Raw genomic sequence first — 18,472 nt, forward strand, 5'->3', positions numbered from 1 at the left:
TGGGTCGTGGGACGCGAAACCTTCGCGATCCCCGGACCCCACCAACACCTGGACCAGCCATCGCGACAGCGGCTGGACCGAAAGGCTCTGTAAGGGTGATGAATGCGGTCGTGAGTCCTCGCAAGGCTTGTGTTCGGAAGAAATAGTGCTGCAGCGCCTTATCGGACACCCCAGCCTATCTTTGGCTTCAGCCGAACCTTGCCCAACCCTGGGGATTGGAGAGGGACGAATGTCGGTATGCACCGCGCCCGTTCGTAGTCACGAGAACAGAGCGTCGAAACAGTGTCGCTCCAGTGTTTGTGAACACGGAAGCTAACCTCGAGACCGTGTGCAACTCAGCACCGCCGTCCCGAAGCCAACGCCAAACCGGAAAGCCATCTTGAGAGTTACGTATTTAAGCGTCGCTTTTGACGGAAGGTCAAAAGGGTGACCCTTAAAGTAATCTAAGACTGTGTTGGGATCCCTTAGGAGGATCACTTTCCTTTTGGTAGACACTGCGTTGAACATACCGTCGAGGCGTAGACTAATAAGGTAACCATCGGCTATGATAGTCGACCCGCCTCGAAACCTCGGTGAATGGAGAGGACAGCTGACTTATAGTTGGCCCCAGTGGCCCGCTGAAGTCTTGCTTGGAACTTTTCTGTCAGAAACTCCGGAACTAGCAGCACAGAGGCTCTAGCGGGAGAGCTATTTGTCTCATTGCACCAAGCGTAGTATGGAGCCAGACTCTGGCTATACGTACGGAGGGTAGACTTCCGTCTAGCCCCGGCGATGAGAAAAACAGCTTCTGATGAAAAGTATTCCTCCGCTGCGTGTTCCCTGGTAAGGGCCATGCAGCTAACTGCAGGTGCTCTAGTGATAGACTGGTACCTCCGCTCCGGCATCCGAGTAGATCTGGTACCTCGGGGAGTGCCAGCGGCCTTGCCGCTAGCAGAATGACAATGCAGTCTTCCCACCCGATCTTGGCCACCACCCTCATGAGTAGTGAGATCGGAGGTACTGCATAAGCTGTCATCCTCCCCAGTCTATGGACAGAGCGCCCACGGTGAATGCTTGGGGTCCGCGACCCTTGAGCAGTACACCGGCAGTGGATGATTGCGATGAGATGCGAACAGATCTTTCGAGGGTGGTACATCCCTTGAAGATCGTCTGAGCGACTCTGCGAGCAAGGGACCATTCTGCTGGTCCCGACACCCTTCCTCGTGACAGATTGTGCGCGAGGATGCTGGTGACGCCCGCGATGTGTATCGCTCTCATCGTAATCTGCCTGAACTTGCACCACCCTATCAGGTGTCGTGCATGCAGGCTCAATCGTGGTGGCCCGGAGTCCCCTTGTCTGTTGGGGTAGGCTACCACGGTTGTGTTATCCGTCAGGACAACGGTATGTGATTCCACGATCACCTCCTCGTAAGCGAGGGAGGTTGATGTGAAACTCTGTCTCTATGGCCTCCATAGGCCCGAGACGGAGTCTCCGTGGATGTGGACCCCCAGCCCCGCTTTTGGCGCTATGGTCGTCTACTACGTGACATACCGGGGTGCAGGAAACCTGACACCCTGGGTCAAATTGGGCTGATGGGTCCACCACCAGAGTTCTCTCGCGATCTCCGACAACGGAACCGCGAGGGATATTGGTGACGACTGGGCCTGCAAGCAGGCTAGAAGGTGTAGTTGGGTAAGCCTAACGTAGAAACGGCAGTACAGTACGAGGTCTACCATACTGGCCATTAGGCCTACCACCTTCATCCATGCCACAGCGGGTTTTGCCCGAGACTCGGCCAAGAGTCAGGCACACCGCACCATGTTCATCACCCGCCGGGTGAGAGCACCGCGAACCCCTCCGTGAGGGTGATCTGGGCCCCTACAAATAGTGGTGTCTGCGTCGGGACCACGCTGGACTTTTTTGAGCTGATCAAAAAAATCCAGGGTCCCGCACCCTACGGACTATCAACCCCATGAGACCCGTAGTCTTCAGTGGAGTGCGTCCGTATATGAGCCAAACGTCCAGGTAGCAACTGATGTTGACACCCCTGTGCTTCAGGTACGCTGCCACCGCTCTGACCAAGAGTGTTAAACACCCTGGGAGAGATGGACAGGCCGGATGGCCGGTATCAAAACTGGTAATTTTGATCCTGTACCTAGAAGCGCAGATGCCTCCGATCTTGAGAGGCGATTGGCATATGCAGATAGGCGTCCGAGAGATCTAGCGATGCTGTTCCCATGCCCCTGATGGAGCAGGCTAGCACCGAGGCGAGAGTCCCCATTCTGAACCTCTTGGGCCTGAAGAACGTGTTCAACAGCCTGCGGAAACCCGGATGGGGCTCCTGTCGCCGGTCTTCCTTGGAGCCAATGGCTCCAAGATCACCCGTAGAACGGGGGGTAGACCGGGACAATCGCCCGCTTCGTGAGAAGCTGTGTGATCCCTATCAGTAGTGCCCGACGCTGGGGGCCGTCTGACGGCACTACTGTGGACCTCTGAAATGTGCAGACGAATGTGGGGAGACTGGGTTGCCAGTCTGTAACCCCCACTCACCACTGACCATACCCAGGCGCCAAAGAGATGGTTTCCCACCTCTGGGTGAAAGCCATAAGCGGTCGCCCACTGGGAGATCCCCTGTGGAAAAACCGCTGAGCCCCCAGGAATGTTCTGCCTAGCTTCCCTTGGAAGAGCGATTGCTCTTCTTCGGGGCTTGCCAGCTGTTCCTGTGCTACCCTTGCGCCTCCCAGAAATGGGTGCTGCAGAGGTAGTGGGTTCGGGTACTGTTGGTGGTGCACGGCCTGCTGAAGTCGGAGCTCCTACCCATGGTAAGGGCAGTTTCCGACCTCTTCAGAGTGCTCCGTTGGTAGCTTCTTTGCACGGTCCTCCACCGTAGCGCAGAAGCATCCAAAGAGAAAAAGGACCCTGCCTTTCCATCGCGTTGAGCGATTGGAGTGGCAGGCCCCTCCCCCCCGGCGCTGAGTGGACACCCTATGGGCTAGGCCATGGAGCTCTCGTTGAGGCTAGCTGTTAGCACCGCTAATAGGCTCACCTCGCGGAAGAGCTCAGATGTTGTCTGAGCGTGATACGCTTGACGACATCTGGGTCCCTCTCGGATCCCCTCAGGTAGGTCCGTGGTCCTCCGCGTTACATCGCAGAGGAAGCGTGCAAGCACGCGGGCGCCATAGCTCTACTGAGCTCGACAGCCCACGATATCTACCCGTGAGGTTTGCCGGGAATGAGAGTGCAGGCGCCCCCTGTGAAGAAGCAGCAGCTGAGCATCCTACTGAAAGGATCCCCTGGTCGTCCTCCATGGACTCCCCCTTAGGGGGTGTCCGGAGGAAGATCAGTGCTGTTGCTCCCCTCGCGGGCCAGCGGGGGAAGGCGACTGTAGTGATGTCACTACCGTACTCAGCTTCCGACTCCTTTTCCTCGCCCACAGTATCCGTGATCATGCTCCGATGATGACGGTAACTGAGGACGGGCATCTGAAAGCGGGTAAGAAGGCATAACCACTGTGTGGCTGGCCGACTACCTGCCAGCAGAAGGGGGAGTACTGCCGCACGACCCTGAGGTATCCGCCATGGCACCACTGGGTCCGCATGCTCTCGCAGCCGTCGTCCTAGCGCTTAGCAGCACGGGCCTACCCTGATCAAGATCTGGGTTAGCCCCATGCCGGCTGGCCTGGTCAACAGCTGATGTTGGTACTGCGTGGCCATCGCTAGGCGACACTTGCCCACGGTGCTAGGCCGTGGAAGAAACACCCTGCGGCGGGTACCACGGGCATACCCGCCGGCAGCTGACCCTGAAAGGATCCGCCACCAGGGTAACCCCATGGTACTGCAGTACCAGCACCGCCTCCCCCTTGTTGCCACAGAGACTGTGGCGACTAAAGCATGGTGCTGCGGTACCGGTGCGGTATCAGCGTGGGTACCCGTGAGGGTTCCCAACTGTGGACCGCTGTACCCTCGCCACACCGCGCCCTGTTTGGGGATCAAGCTGTGTGCTGGCGTGGTACCGGCGCGGTACCAGCGTGGGTGCCCGTGAGGGCTCCCGGCTGTGTACCACTGTACCCATGCCTCACTGCGTTCCCCGCAAGGATCAAGCCATGTGTATGGGTACCCGCTATACCGGCTGTCCCTTGGCTAGAGGGAGCTTGCCTAGTACCACGGGTAGCTGAGCGTGCATACCCCGATCAATCACCTCGCCACCTGAATAGGCAGCGCCAATCAATGGAGCTATGCCCTGTTGATTTGACAGTGATCGATCAAGAGAGGGTAATTGACCCATTGACGGTAATGGATCACCCACGCTCCGCTGGCTCTCGAGGACATAAGTGGGTTGTTGATCAGCTAGGCTGTTCAAGCTACTCACTGTACCCTCTAGAGCTTCGCCCAAGGTCGCTGTGTGTGGCGGACCACTCACGGCAGCTATGGGCGGGTGCATAGCGGCTACCACTGAAGTCAAGCCGTAGCTCGCCTTTGTAGCTGCCACCGAATGCACCTGGGTCGCTGTCCCGTGAGACACTGCGAGCCCAACCCCTGAATAATCGCCAGCCAGTCCCTGTGGACAGCCAGCAGCTATTCTAGGGCCCAGTGTATCACTCGGCGGTCCCGCCATGGAACGCTGCCGTGTGACAACCCCAGTTGGTTCTGCTAAGACTACACCCACAGCGTTAGCCGCGGTATCGTCTCTGCTCAACCCATGCATGCTAGGGTTCAACCCAGGCAAGCCCGGGGTACCCTTGCATGCTGCCCGTCGCTGGCTACTACTGTGGCTGTTTGAGCCCGTAGACATGCCTGCAACAGACGGGTGTCCTCCTGCTAAAAACCCGTGAGGATTTTCGCTAGAGGGCTGGTATCCTCCTGCTACAAAACCCGCTAGGGTTTTCGCTGGTGGTTACAGCACTACACACCCTTACGTTCCGCAGACGGATGGGCAGGGCAAGCGCGGGCTTCTCGGCGGTCGGAGGAGCTAGCAGACACCGAAGGAACCGCCTGCTTGTCCGGGACCGGAGCCCCTTAAGCAGACCTGCCATGACCCATAGGGGCTGTCACAGCAGAATCTACCGTCATCGACTGGTATCCTCCTGCTGCAAAACCCGCTAGGGTTTTCGCTGGTGGTTACCGCTCTGCTGCCTGCTACTTTGCTCCGACGTATAGTCAGTGCTTTCGCTGGCTGCTGAGCCTTTGGACGCCGCTTAGCAGTCCCGGAAGGAACCGCCTGCTTGTCCGGGGACCGGAGCCCCTTAAGCAGACCTGCCATGACCCATAGGGGCTGTCACAGCAGAATCCACCGTGATCGACCTTACCAGTGCCCTTGGTAGATTTCTTCTTCGTCTTATGGCGATGACGGAGCCTATCCCAATCGTCAAGCTGGAACTCGGAGAGTCCTAAGCAAAAGAAAGACATCTAGAAGATCGTGAGCACTCCCTGTGGGTGAAACAGAGCGGGTGTGGGTCCCGCTCCGTCACCAGGGAAGGGCAAGCCCGACAGGGCCGAGGCGAGGAGAAAAGGGAGGGGGCACTACCCCCCCAACACGCGACTCAAGCCCAGTAAGCAAACCTGAGCACGGAGGCTGGTCGCTAACGTTAGTGGTAAAGTAAGGACTGGCTAACTTTATTACTAAAATGTCAGACGGGTCCCTACCAATCCCCACCGTATGAATATCTGATTAACTCGTCTTTATTGGACGGTAATGAAGACATAACGATAGAGTAATCACCCTAACATAGCAACAATAACCTACCGTACATGAAATACAATGTGTATGTACAAACATCTATTGTAACTTACAGGCTGCAATGGTTGTTTTACGTGGGAAACAAAATGAATGGCGCCAACGAGCGGCCATTTTGAATTGCTCGTGGTGTCCCGTGATACAAACGGAGGCACGATATGTAGCTAAGTTTTGGATCGCTTTTTGTCACTTTTTCGCCAGAAAATGCCGTCAAAACTATCCTCAGTCGAACAATACCGGTTTGGTTTTACCTAAGGTGTGAAACTACAACCGTATATCTCGCCTCGGTCGAGAAATTGATACACAGTGCTATGAACAATCGATAGGCACGTCTGTGTCAGTCGGAGACCAAGGAGAATAAGGGGCAATCATATGGTGTGACGTCACCTTTTGGGTGAGTCCACCGGGGGATCGGGGGTTTTTTGTTATTTATTCATTTATGTGGGACAAAATGACTATTGGTTTTTCCGCATCTCGGGATCGATGCAAGAAGTAGCAGAATCAACAGCGGGAACGGTAAGATCGACCGGTGTACTGAGTCTCAGATTTCCTTTTACAAATTACACGTACTGCTAGCCATCCAGCACATATTATTTGCACAAGGTCCAATGCACGCGCTTGACGTCGCGCACATATATATGCAATGGTTAAGCTGTCAAAGGAAATCTGAATAAAACTTTATTTACTTGTGTGCACCCTGAACTGATTCTTACCTTGACTGTGCAAGCTAATCTGTTAGGTTTCAAGTCTTGGTCCTCCATGCAATGTGACATATCAACTACAACAAACAGATGCCGCATCTGTACAATTATAAAAAAACATATATTGTTTTGGTAAATACAACTTTTGAAGAATAAAAAGATGTAATTTTCCTATAATTAGAGGTTAGGTGTTGCCATTCAAATGACAAATATTACTGTTACCGGTACTTATGCACCAATCCTGTTCCACAGACCCTAGAAATTTATAGTCTGACATAAGAGTTGTGTGTGGCTTCCTAGCCAAATTTATATCCCATTGACCAACCAGTATCGGGGAGATGGTGGAAATTAACATTTTTTGGAACAAAAGTTATGTTCCCATCCCTCAAATTTACCAAAAAAATTGCCCCCTCCCCCTCATTGATTGAGTTTCTTCTTTTTAAATTTGTGTTCCCTTTTCCTGAAAACTGTTATGGTTCGAACCCCTTAAATTCTCATATAAGATCACATATGATATTATTAATTGTCAGATTTAATATACCTTGGTACATACAGTAAGGTAACAGACTTACCATTCCCAGGCGGACATTGGTAGGTTTATCTAAGAGACGTTTTCTCTTCACTCTCTGTATGATGTCATCTACGGTGGCTTGTAATGATCCCTTCTCATCTTCACGGATTGCTTCCCTGCATGAACGAATTCAAATCAAATATTAGATATCAGATAAGAATATAAAATATGTAGAGTACATGTAGGTAAAACTGGGTTTGCTGGTTCCTAAGACTTTGGTCTCTCACTCTCAATACCTTTGTACAGGAGCCAACTATTGATTCATTGATGAATCCACACTTTTTCAGCATGTATATGCCAACTCAAGTTAACAGGGAGCATGGTGGTTAAGCGAAACACGCTCCAACTCATAATCGGAAGGTTGCAGGTTCGAGCCTTGGTGACGCTATCATGTTGTGCCCTTGAGTAAGGCACTTTATCTCGATTACTCTTCTCCACCCAGGTGTATAAATGGGTACCGCATTCTTAAATGCTGGGAAGGTTACAGATTTGCTGTGGAGGAGGTGTGGCGATCCTCCCACAGCATCATTTCCTGGTGGGGTCTGGCCTTATTGGTAGCGAAAGAGAGATGGGCACTCCTTTTTTACAAGTTAACAGAGGCCCATATACATGGTATGCATAGAATCTATCATGCCTGAACTTGTGTGCGATACACGCTACATGTTGAATACAGGAATTTGGAAGAGCGAGTTGGCACAGCGGTTGTTCCTTCACCTTGCACCATTAAGTTCCTAGGTTCAAGCCCCAGCTGTGCCCAAGGACTGTATGTGCACTTGGTTTGCTCGCTCTCTCAGGTTTTCTCCAGATCTCTGGTTTCCTCCTGCTTTTAAAATCAGTGATTAGTTATTTCTTCACCTCCCTTCACCCAATGGAATTTGCCAATTTTGGCCTCTTCATTCTCCTCATTTTTCAAATCTAGGAACCACCTTACATGTCATATGCACAGATATGGGAGTTGTTGAAGTGTCAAAACAAAACATGAATGTTATATTATGTAATATTTTATACACCCATAGTTATTATCAGCTTACCATGTCCTTTCATAGTCGCCCTCCCAGGTGTAAGTTCTTTCTGGTTCTTCTTCTGCTGCCATTTTGATTCTTCTACCTCTTTAAAATAAACTGCTATGTAAGAATCTGGAATGACGAAACAGGAAAGAAAAGTAATTGCCAGGCACAAGATTATATTAGGAGAAATTTGCTGCAACTTTTTGGCAAGTGATTGTGGAATCTCACATCCTTTCCTGATATGATATGTATCAGGCTGCGCCACAGGCCGTGATAGTATTTGCGATCACCGGCATGTACTGGAAAATGTATGTATTGTAATGCATGTTTACTAGGTCTCTGATAAATACGTTAATTGTGGGTTGTTAGCTTTACCGCCAGTTTAATATAATCATACAAACTCCTTGTTTGTATGATTATATTAGGCTGGCGGGTAAGCATCATTAATTGATCTCGTACATTGGTATGTAATGTGTTGTTTGTATTGTTCATATCCATACATGCAAGTACCAGACTTGAGTCCCGTTTATCAGGGACAGTCTGTGTAGCTCAGTGGTAGAGCGCTCGCCCGACAAGCGAGAGGTCTGGGGTTCAAGTCCTCGCACAGCAGGTATGTCTGGAGTTTTTCTCTGGTATCTGTCTATGCATGTTATGTTTCCATTTGTAATTTCACGCTTAATTGTGCTAGTGTGCGTATGCGTAATTCTTCTTTCCACTGTATATTGATATTATTAAGAATAACGATTAAGCATCATTAATTTGATCTCGTGGACTAGTTTGTAATGTTTAAATGTTTCCATGTTCCAGTGTATGATGCATAGCCTCTTCCCTTGTTTAAGGGGACTCGATCTTTTGTGTGTAATTATAGAGGGCCAGGGGATTCACTCTATCATTAAAAAAATTATTTGAAGAAGTCAAAGAGCCCTAGGAATAAAAACTGTAGTGTAATTCACGCCAGATACAATTTCTTTATACGACAAAAATTAATTTTTGTACTCGATCAAAAACAAACATTTTATATCAATTTTAAATTTAGCCTGAATCCAGAATATGGTACCTCTCGCCCTTTTTTAGGTCAAGGCTATTTTTACCATTATGCAGCAAACCATTGTTGAAGCTATTTCACATACATGTACAAAACATTCTAAACACAAGCAAACTTCTGTACAAATTCTTATGCAAATGAATCAACCACAGCTCATTATAACCCAATGACATCACCAGCTCAAATTACATCCAATTGAAATACATGTAACTGGTGTAAGTGGAACCAACATTACTCAAATTTCAAGGGCTTTTTGTAAAAAAAAAGTTTTTCTGAGGTTTTCAAAGTTTTGCTACGGAAGTTTAAGGTTTATTCAAGCTACTCAGGGGTAGCGCTAACTTGCGCCATGGGGTCATAAGCGCATTCTTTTAGCTTTTGGCGCACAGAATTGCCATTTAGAAGTTGTTAAAGGGTCATTTTGACCCCTTATTTCTATTGTTTTGGATCCATAGTTTTAAAAAATGTGCAATTTTTGACCCCTTGTTTGAAAACCTAGCGCTACCCCTGAAGCTACTTGTGTAATAATAATATTTATTTGAATTACTTGCAAAAATACAAAATACAAAAGTAACAAAATAACAGTAGATTTAAACACACTCTACATTTCTTACACATGACAAAAGCAAGTAATTCAGGATGAGTGAATGGGCTGAAAAGTCCAAACACAGAAGTGCCCACTCATCAAGGAAGTACAAGTGGAGTCAGTCAAATGTTGATGGACAAAAGTAATATGCATTAGCATTTTTCATAGTCCAGAACAATTTTTCTTGAAAATCCATGCACCTGATTGGTCACTTCAGTGCATGGGGTTGTAATGTGAGCAGCTCTGTGTGTTTACGGGCGAACTTCTTTATTCCGAAGGTTTGCTATTCCGAAGGTTCGCTATTCCAAAGGTTCACTAAATTCCGAAAATTAAAAATGTTCTCTATTAATAATGTTCTCTATTCCGAAAACAGAAAAGGTTCTCAATTACGAATATGAAAAAGGGTTCTCTATTCCGAATATAAAAAATGGGTTCTCTATTCCGGAAACGAAAGAAGGTTCTTTATTCCGATATAAGCCATCGTGTTCTCTACTCCGAAAATAAAAAGGTTCTCTATTCGAATATGAAAAAAGGGTTCTCCATTCCGAAATCTGGGGCTCGTGACCTTTGACCTCTGGGCTGTGGGCAGGGCTGTCAACTCTCACGCATTGGCTGTGAGTCTCACGCATTGGGTCACTTCCTCACGGTCTTACGCCAAGGTAGTATAATCTCATGCCCAGGTAGTAAATCTCACGCCCAGGTAGTAAATCTCACGCAAAAAGCTGAAAAATGTGTATTATCTCATGCATCGTCATGAACAATTTGTTGTTCCTACCCCCCACCCACTTTTCACATTCTCGAGCGCTGTGGCTCAAATAATCATCGGTCAAAATGAACATTGGAGTTGGCAAATCCCGGTACGCTTCTGTCTCAAGCAATTCCAAAAAGTTGACAGCCGGCCTCTGGGGCCAAGATGGGCAAAGGATAACTCTACGGGGTAGGGCCCACTAGCGACCACATATGGGCCCGGGCCTTTGTAGTTTTAGCGCTAGCCTTGACAGAATGATGTGTTTGATGACGGAGAAAACGGCCCTAAAAGAAACCAAGTAAAGTTTTTCGGTTAGCCATGATGTTACAAATTCCACTGCATATAACATTATTCGTTTTTTCATATTTGGAGTGGAGAACACGGCGACTTGTTTCGGAATAAAGAACCTTTATTCATTTTCAGAATAGAGAACCCATATTTGAATGTTCGGAATAGAGAACCTTCCAAATAGAGAACTGTTTTTTCGAATAGCTTAACCTTTAATTACATTCGAATAGCTTAATGGTAAAATTACACGCTCGAGGAGCGAACCTCCGGACTAGCGTAACCTTCAGAATGGCGGACCTTGAAATAGCGTAGAGGACGCCGTGTGTGTACTGTTGGTTGGTGGTTTCCCAACTGTTCAATTGATCCTCATGGTGGTGGTACCTGGTGTGTTCTCTTAATTATTTGTACAGTGCCAATGGTGAAAGTTTGATTGTAGACAATGTCAATGGTCATGGTAGAGTACCCCGGTGGGTTCAGTCTTCACTGACGATGTGTACGCATGATGGTTCCAATTAGGGGTACTTTTCAAGAAATGTCCGCGGAATTTTCGAGGACAAAATTGTTCGCGATTGTTCAAATTAGGGGTGTTTTGGAGCAAAATTGTCCTTCAAATGAAAAATAGGGTGTATTTCTAGAACTTTCGTCCACGTTTTACCGCTACAGTTTTCGTTTTTTGTATTTTTTCTGTCCGTTTTTTAGTAGTTCCACACAAAAATTGATAGGGTATTTTTTCCGATAAAAATTGTCCTCATTTCCCCGTGAAATAGGGGAAAATGAAATGGTAAAAATAGGGGTATTTATTTCGGAACAAATGTCCTTGATTCCTCGTGATAAGGGGGTGAAATGAAAATGCGTCCTCAAAATTATAAAAATAGGGTAGGTATTTGGGCGCAAATATTCCTTGATTTCACAAGAAAATAGGGGGTAAAATTGCTGCAAATGTCCTCGATTCCCCGTGAAATAGGGGTCATTTTCAAATCCTGGAACGGTCATATGTCCTACCTTTAAATACAAACTGAACCCACCGGGTAGAGTACCTGTCTTTTGAACATTTTGACTTTTTGTCCCTGATCCTAAACTTCCGAAGTCATAGAAGACGTTTTGACAACACTATATTTTCATCACCTTGACCTTACTTAAAGGTTCAGTTTAACTTACCTCTTCCTTTATTTCTTATCAGCAAAGGCCCTATCTCTGCAAAATCACTGTGATGAACTTCTGTGTCACTCTTCCTGTCTTCACATGGGCGCCGCCATTCGTTTCGTTTCGTTTCGTTTCGTATTGGAAATTCCTCCTTTTTCCTCAATTTTATTTTATTTTTTAATATTTGGGGCAAATTGTAAATGTAAAATGATAAATATAATCCCAATGGATTTTTTAATCCTTATAAGTATATAAAACATCTATTTTCATACAAACACATATATTATACAAATTTCTAATATTGTTCAGGTGTTTAATTTATTTCATTTTTTATGAAAAAGTGCTTAAAAATAAAATATTGGTTTTTACACTGACCTTGAATTGAGGTCAATTTCAGGTCAATTTGAGGACAGGGAGTTCCGGATGACGACAGTGTATGGGATGTGTACGTGAAGAAATTTGACAGATTTCACCTGACCTGTTGGTCTGATAGAGTATTCATTGAGTAATATCTACTAGTAAAATGATCAGGGTTGTGTCAGGCTCGTTTGGGTAGGTATTCAGTCCATGAAACATGTTTAAAATGCATGAAATGCTGCCTGAAAATGCACACTGTCACTGTCGTGACTGAAAGTTTTAACTAATCATGAACTTGGCTTAACTTGCATCATTGAATCGCTTGTAAAAAGTTGTAAGCTTACATGTAGTTACCAGATCATGTTACTATCATGTCAGACTTTCCTGCCGCAAGCGGCAGGACGTATCAACCAATCAACCAATGCATCAATCTGAGTGACAATGATGCATGCCGCTTGCCGCCACCCTGAGCTGAGTAAAGATAAACACTTGTGCTGAACGTCAAATTGGTCACTTATCGCTCACTGTTCAAAATGTGACATCTACACCATCCGTGCACCAATTACAGTCCCCGAAACGGTCTACTTTTTAGCCGACCTCAATTCCAAAACATTTAGTGATAGTTAAAAATGTGATCCCCAACCCTTTGGTTACCTTTGGACGAATCTGTAGAAATCTCCGCGGAGTCTCCATGTCTGAAATTCCCCGGTACAAACATTGAAAATGCTGCATTTCTCAGTCTCGGTGATGATACTATTATCCGCATCGCTGTTTTCATACATGAATATGCATATCTCTGACCCCTGTAAGGTCAAAAACGTGGCGTTGATTTCAACCAATCCGATCCACCGATTGTGACCACGTAGTCGGTTTTATGAATATTTAATAAGCAGCTTGATACTGACGATATATCTGAGGTGATCAGGAGATACCATTTTGGTCAACTGAACTCGACTTGTGCATTTTTTTGGTTGACATAAATCGAACAAAATTTTCAATAATGGGTAATAGTAGGATTTCAATTTTTTATTAATGAAGTTACTTGCTGTTTTGAGTGTAGGATCGCAAGGTGAGTGAATTCGTGAAGAGATTTGCTTGTTTGAGTGATAGTAGGATACGCGGAAGATCATACTAACTAACATTCCCAATGGACTACCAAAACATACCACCTTCAATGTACAGCTGTAATTTTCTCCCAAATATGTTTCACTTACCATTTCTTGTTTGGTCCAAACTTGACCACCACATGGTGAAAAATTGATAGAACCCATTTTCAACATTTATGTTCCTTCAAAAATGATAATTCCATGTCAATATTCCCACCAGCAGCTTCCTAAATCTCCCAACTTTCATGAATTGATCAGAGATGTTATCATAGCATGCGCTGACCTCTATGACAATGTGCTTGACCAAGCCTCCCAATTGCCATGTCAACTCCCAACCACACTCATTGGGAGATGCCTTCTTCCCAAATGCAGGATAGGATGTTTTTCCCATCTCATTCCTTGCACTGGCTGACCTATTCTTCAAAACCATCTAGTGCAGAGAATAAGAACTATGCCTCAAATAATGATGATAATATGCACACATGTTCCAGATAATGATGCAATATTGCACACATCATTGCACATGCATGGCATGATATGTCTTGAAATACCCTCCACTCAAGCATGCAAGCATTAACCAATCAGGAGTTAACACATTGGCAATTTAGAAAGGGTTGCCATTTCATGCATTTCTGCACACATTTGGTGCTATGGATTACTGTGCTCTGTAGACACACAGTGACTATTTTATTGCTTGCACTGCCTTGGGCTGTATTGAGGTGTAATTGGAAATCATGATTTGGGGTTATGTTTTGGAGCATATACATTGAACAAATACAGCTGAAATTTGACTGTGGATATTTAAACTTTCTTGAACAAAGTGAGTACAAGTTGGGGATCATATTTATCAGATATGGAATAAGGGTTTTTAGTGCATTTTGAAGGTGGTAGGTGTGTGGGAATTCTCATAACTGGTGCAGATATCGTGTTTGAATGTAAACAACTTTGACAGCTTGTCCACCTTATATCTTACTTTGGAAGTTATGCTGGGCAAGTCATACTGACGTATGACTTGCCCACACTGGGTATAGGATACGGGATGTAGGCTAGTCCTCTGTGTTTGACCTGCTCCGACGTCTCGATTCACGCGGAATTATTTGTACCTGCTTACCAGACAGCAATACTGCGTATTGCTGTGTGGAACCAGACATAGCTTGCCGCTAAGCGGCATCAGCGTTCGAATTATGAAAAAAGTGTTTGTCCACCCGACAACCAGGTAACAGTTTTTGGTTGTCCGTCAAATATTTCAGTTGTCCGTGATTTTCCAAACAAATACTCTACAAAATCGGACATTTCTTTTGATCTTCTCCTGAAATCGCTACATCATGTTTTTGTTTTCATAAAATTAATGTGTAGTAAAATGCTAAAAATTATAGTGGATGCAAAAACAAAAAAAACAAAAAATTGTTTTTAAAAGTTAGTTTTATTCACCGTAAAATTAATATAATTATGGAATCGTGATATATATTATTTTTGAAAAATTTACCTGGACCGTTCAAATGACAGAGTTCCATGACTTCCACATATCGTCATTTAAAAACGAACTTGTAACTTTTGTCATTTTTGTGAATGCGACTGCTGAAGTGAAATTCCACTCCACATGTTCTGGTTAGCCTTATCCCAATGACGCAGTTGATCTGACAGAGACCAGAATACGACGAGGTGTATTATTGTATGTACCGGTATACATGTACACATTACACACTACTGACACTAGGTATGCGATAAATTTGTGTGGTGACTTCATGTTTACATCAAGAGTTTAAAGGTCATGGAATCATCAGCTGGATTTTCTTCATCTTGTCACAATGCATGTATACGAAACTACAAGTTTTTGGGGCTGTGATTGCTTGCATAAAACAACAATATAAATGAGAATTTGATCATCATAATAGCCACCATATTTTGTCGCCTTTGTAAAGATTATGTAATGAATATTAAAATATAGAAATTGTGTGTAGATTTTTGGTTGTCAACCGGACAACCGGCGATCTCATTTAGGTTGTCAGACGCTTGTTTTGGTTAAATTTTCCCAAAGGGGGGTGTTTATTAAAGGTCAATTTTAGAACTATAATTCCTGTTAAAATCATTAGGTAAACTAAAAGTCACGCTAAAATGATGAACTATGAACTAGAAACACTGACTTCTAGTTCACTTCCGGTTTCAATCCAGATTTTCGCCATTTATTGACGCTTATTATCGACCATGTGGACAACTTGGTAAGCTTACTACACAAGATAGCATGGAAATATCGGCATTTTGAAACATCTTGGTTGAAAAAAAGTGGTGGGGGCGTTTATTTGAGGGGGACGACTATTTGACTTAAATATGGTAATGTCTTAATTGTTTGAAAAATGAATCGGCAACAATTATCGGTCAAGGACTATACAGGGCTGCCAAGTAGTATGGATTTTCTGTATTTCGTACGGAAATTGGTTTAGAATACGGAAGTACGGATTTGTGTCCTAAAGTACTTTTTTCAAAAAGTTCGATATATGTAAACTCATCGTCGAAGTGGAGGTCACTTAAAATCATCCCAAGTCACATGGTTTAGGAATACAGAGAATATTCCTTATACAATTTGACTTGGGGATGATTTGAAGTGACTTACACTTGATGAGTCTGGTATTTATTCCTAGCTATTATGTGAAATGAGACACATGTAGCAGCCGACAAGTGCATCGCTTTTGATATGGATGTACACATATTATGATATGTCATCTGAAGGTATTTAGTCACATATTTAGCTCTATTGGTGCAAAAGAACAAACTATACAATGTTACTCTCGAGTCTCTACTCATTAGTGTATCAACTTGAGACTCTACTTTACTTTATCAATTTTGCATTGCAGGCCATACTGCAGCCGTTCACTACGGCAGGCGGCAATCCGACACTCCAAAACCAAACCAGATGTAGTAGCAATACGCTCCCCATCTCTCCACTACCCTCATCATCTGTCTCATCAAACTACTATCGCTCGCATGTACGTGTGTATCAGACCTAAAGTGTTACTTGCCGAGTACATGTATAAGCATGGTAATGCTCGTGGCATGTCAAGCATGACCAAGGCAAAGAGTCTGCTGAAGGTGTTCAGGATTCGCTACATCGTGATCGGGTCTGCAATAGCTGGGGGAATCAGTTTGAAAACAGTAAGTGTGTTGCAGTTATGTTTGTTGGTAAAAACAAAATAAAAACAATTACTGTTTTGCGGAGTCGGATCTTTGTAAGGATTGATATTGAAATAAAAAATTTAATGTGGAAACAAATGTTTGTTGTGGTACAGGTTTTCCACATGAACCAAATGAACTATTAACACTTAAACAGATTGAAATAATTTTTGAGGAATTTCATTTTTTTTAAAAATAATTTGAACCCTCTTCTTCTCTTAGCAGGATTACTCTATTAATTTATAAACATAAAAATGTGTCGGTAAATTTTAATAGTTTTTCATGAACGCAAACTTTATTTTGGTACAAATTGATGTAGCCTGGTAACAATTTCTATAGCTTACAAGCTTCATCTGTCTGCCAAGGGCTAAACGTAGCCTGTAGGATTCTTATTTCCGAGCTTCGTCATTTTCCAAATATTAACTTGTTTCAATAATATCAGTAAATCATTAATATTCTTTGCTCTTCCCATTTTTTACAGACCTACCAATCTTGGAAAGACAATCTACCAGACCTGAGTTGGATGGGTAACTATGTCCCTGATAATGAGTCTGTGAGAAGCATTGTGGGTGAATTGAAGCGTCTCTCTGGCTATGTGAAGCTACCCGAGAAAGGATGGTTGAAAGATACAATCAAAGACTTCAAGGAAATGATTCCAACTGTGTCTGAAGGTGATTATATGACTGTGTGGAATGATGTGTTAATAGTGTTATCATAGAGTTCATCCTCGGGTTTGTCTTGTGTGTCGGACTTGTGCGTGATTTATGACAGTAAAAAATGCACAGGTGTTATCTAAAAATGCAATAAGTAAAAAAACAAAACAATATTCATCTCACTTCCAGTTCATTTACAAAATTTGTCTTCTGGTTGTATTTCCGGGCTGAAATTCAAAATGGCAGCACCCATTACACAGCATGTTATCAGGATTTATCGGTAAATATAGGAAGAAATTGCATCATTTTAATGCAAACATATGATTTACTTTACTGTACTTTAAATAATAATTTTACTATAATATTGAATTTGAACCGAAAGTGAGACACCTTTCGTTAAGCTGACCTTGTGGTTTTTTTTTCAAAGAAGTGCAGTGGGCATAAATAATGCAAAACAATGCAACAGATGCCAAAAATGCCATTTTGGGCACAAATAATATGATCACGCTAAAAGTACAACCTTGGTTGATATTTGGTCACTCTAACTACTCTGCCTTCACTCCGGTCACATTTGTTTGGTCCTTGCCCATAAAGTATATTTTACTCTCACTCAAAAACTAATTACTATCAACATAACTGTAACGTTATCTATAGTGTTATGATGTGTTAGTGTTATCATGGGGTGCTATAGGATAATTTTAATGAAAGAGTTCATCTTTAGTTTTGTCTTGTGTGTTTATGTCTTGTCACTGTAACTATTCTGCCTTCACTTGGGTCACATTGTGTGCCATGAGGTATGTTTTACTGTCACTCAAAAACTAATTCGTTGTAGTGCATGTTATAATATGACCGTTGCTAGGTCAACTGGCTCACGCTTTCTTTGTTATGAAACACTGATCAAAATGATCACAACAGAAAGCCTATGGCATATCATAATTCGGAACAGGTGTGTGAGTCCAGGCTTGAACCAGTAACCAATGGTTACTAACATGCACTACGGCAGCGAATTACTCTCAACATGACGTTACAGTAGTATGTCTTTGTGGTTGGGGCATTCTGCAAGCTAGTAGTATCACATAAAGACAATATCAGTGATCTCAAAATAACAAATTTAAAATGCAGTGCCAAATCTGACCTTTTACCAAATATTTTGCCAACTTTTCTTGTTATTTGCCTACAGGGGTGGTAATTTGCCAGTATTTTACCTTGTTTATTTACAGATTGGTGCACTTTTCCCCCTTCAATTTTTTTTTCTAAAATCATGAAAAGAAAGTCCTGGTAAGGTCAAATTAAGTCCTGGTTCCAGCATAATTCAGGTGAACCAGAAATAGTTCCGGGGTCAAAGCTGTTAATTTCACCCTTGCCATCCCAATTACAAAAATGCAAAAA

General features: G+C 44.2%; 2 protein-coding genes across 3 annotated transcripts in view; one reads left to right on the forward strand and one right to left on the reverse strand.

Annotated features, from left to right (window-relative positions):
• Positions 1–11,904, reverse strand: part of LOC140156859 (general transcription factor IIH subunit 2-like) — a 36,119-nt gene extending 24,215 nt beyond the window's left edge. The window contains exons 1-4 of the mRNA XM_072179855.1: positions 11,815–11,904; positions 8,017–8,121; positions 6,987–7,101; positions 6,427–6,513 (exon numbers count right to left, since the gene is read on the reverse strand). Coding sequence (XP_072035956.1) covers positions 6,427–6,513; positions 6,987–7,101; positions 8,017–8,078 — 264 coding nt within the window. The 5' untranslated portion in view covers positions 8,079–8,121; positions 11,815–11,904. The remainder of the gene's footprint in view (positions 1–6,426; positions 6,514–6,986; positions 7,102–8,016; positions 8,122–11,814) is intronic.
• A 288-nt stretch (positions 11,905–12,192) lies between these two features.
• LOC140156860 (dynamin-like GTPase OPA1, mitochondrial) overlaps positions 12,193–18,472 on the forward strand; it is a 140,635-nt gene continuing 134,355 nt past the window's right edge. For both annotated transcript variants that reach the window (XM_072179856.1, XM_072179857.1), the window contains exons 1-3: positions 12,193–12,351; positions 16,115–16,412; positions 16,912–17,101. In XM_072179856.1, the coding sequence (XP_072035957.1) occupies positions 12,323–12,351; positions 16,115–16,412; positions 16,912–17,101 (517 nt within the window). In that variant the 5' untranslated portion in view covers positions 12,193–12,322. The remainder of the gene's footprint in view (positions 12,352–16,114; positions 16,413–16,911; positions 17,102–18,472) is intronic.

Source organism: Amphiura filiformis, chromosome 7 (assembly GCF_039555335.1).
Source record: "Amphiura filiformis chromosome 7, Afil_fr2py, whole genome shotgun sequence".
NCBI lineage: Eukaryota > Metazoa > Echinodermata > Ophiuroidea > Amphilepidida > Amphiuridae > Amphiura > Amphiura filiformis.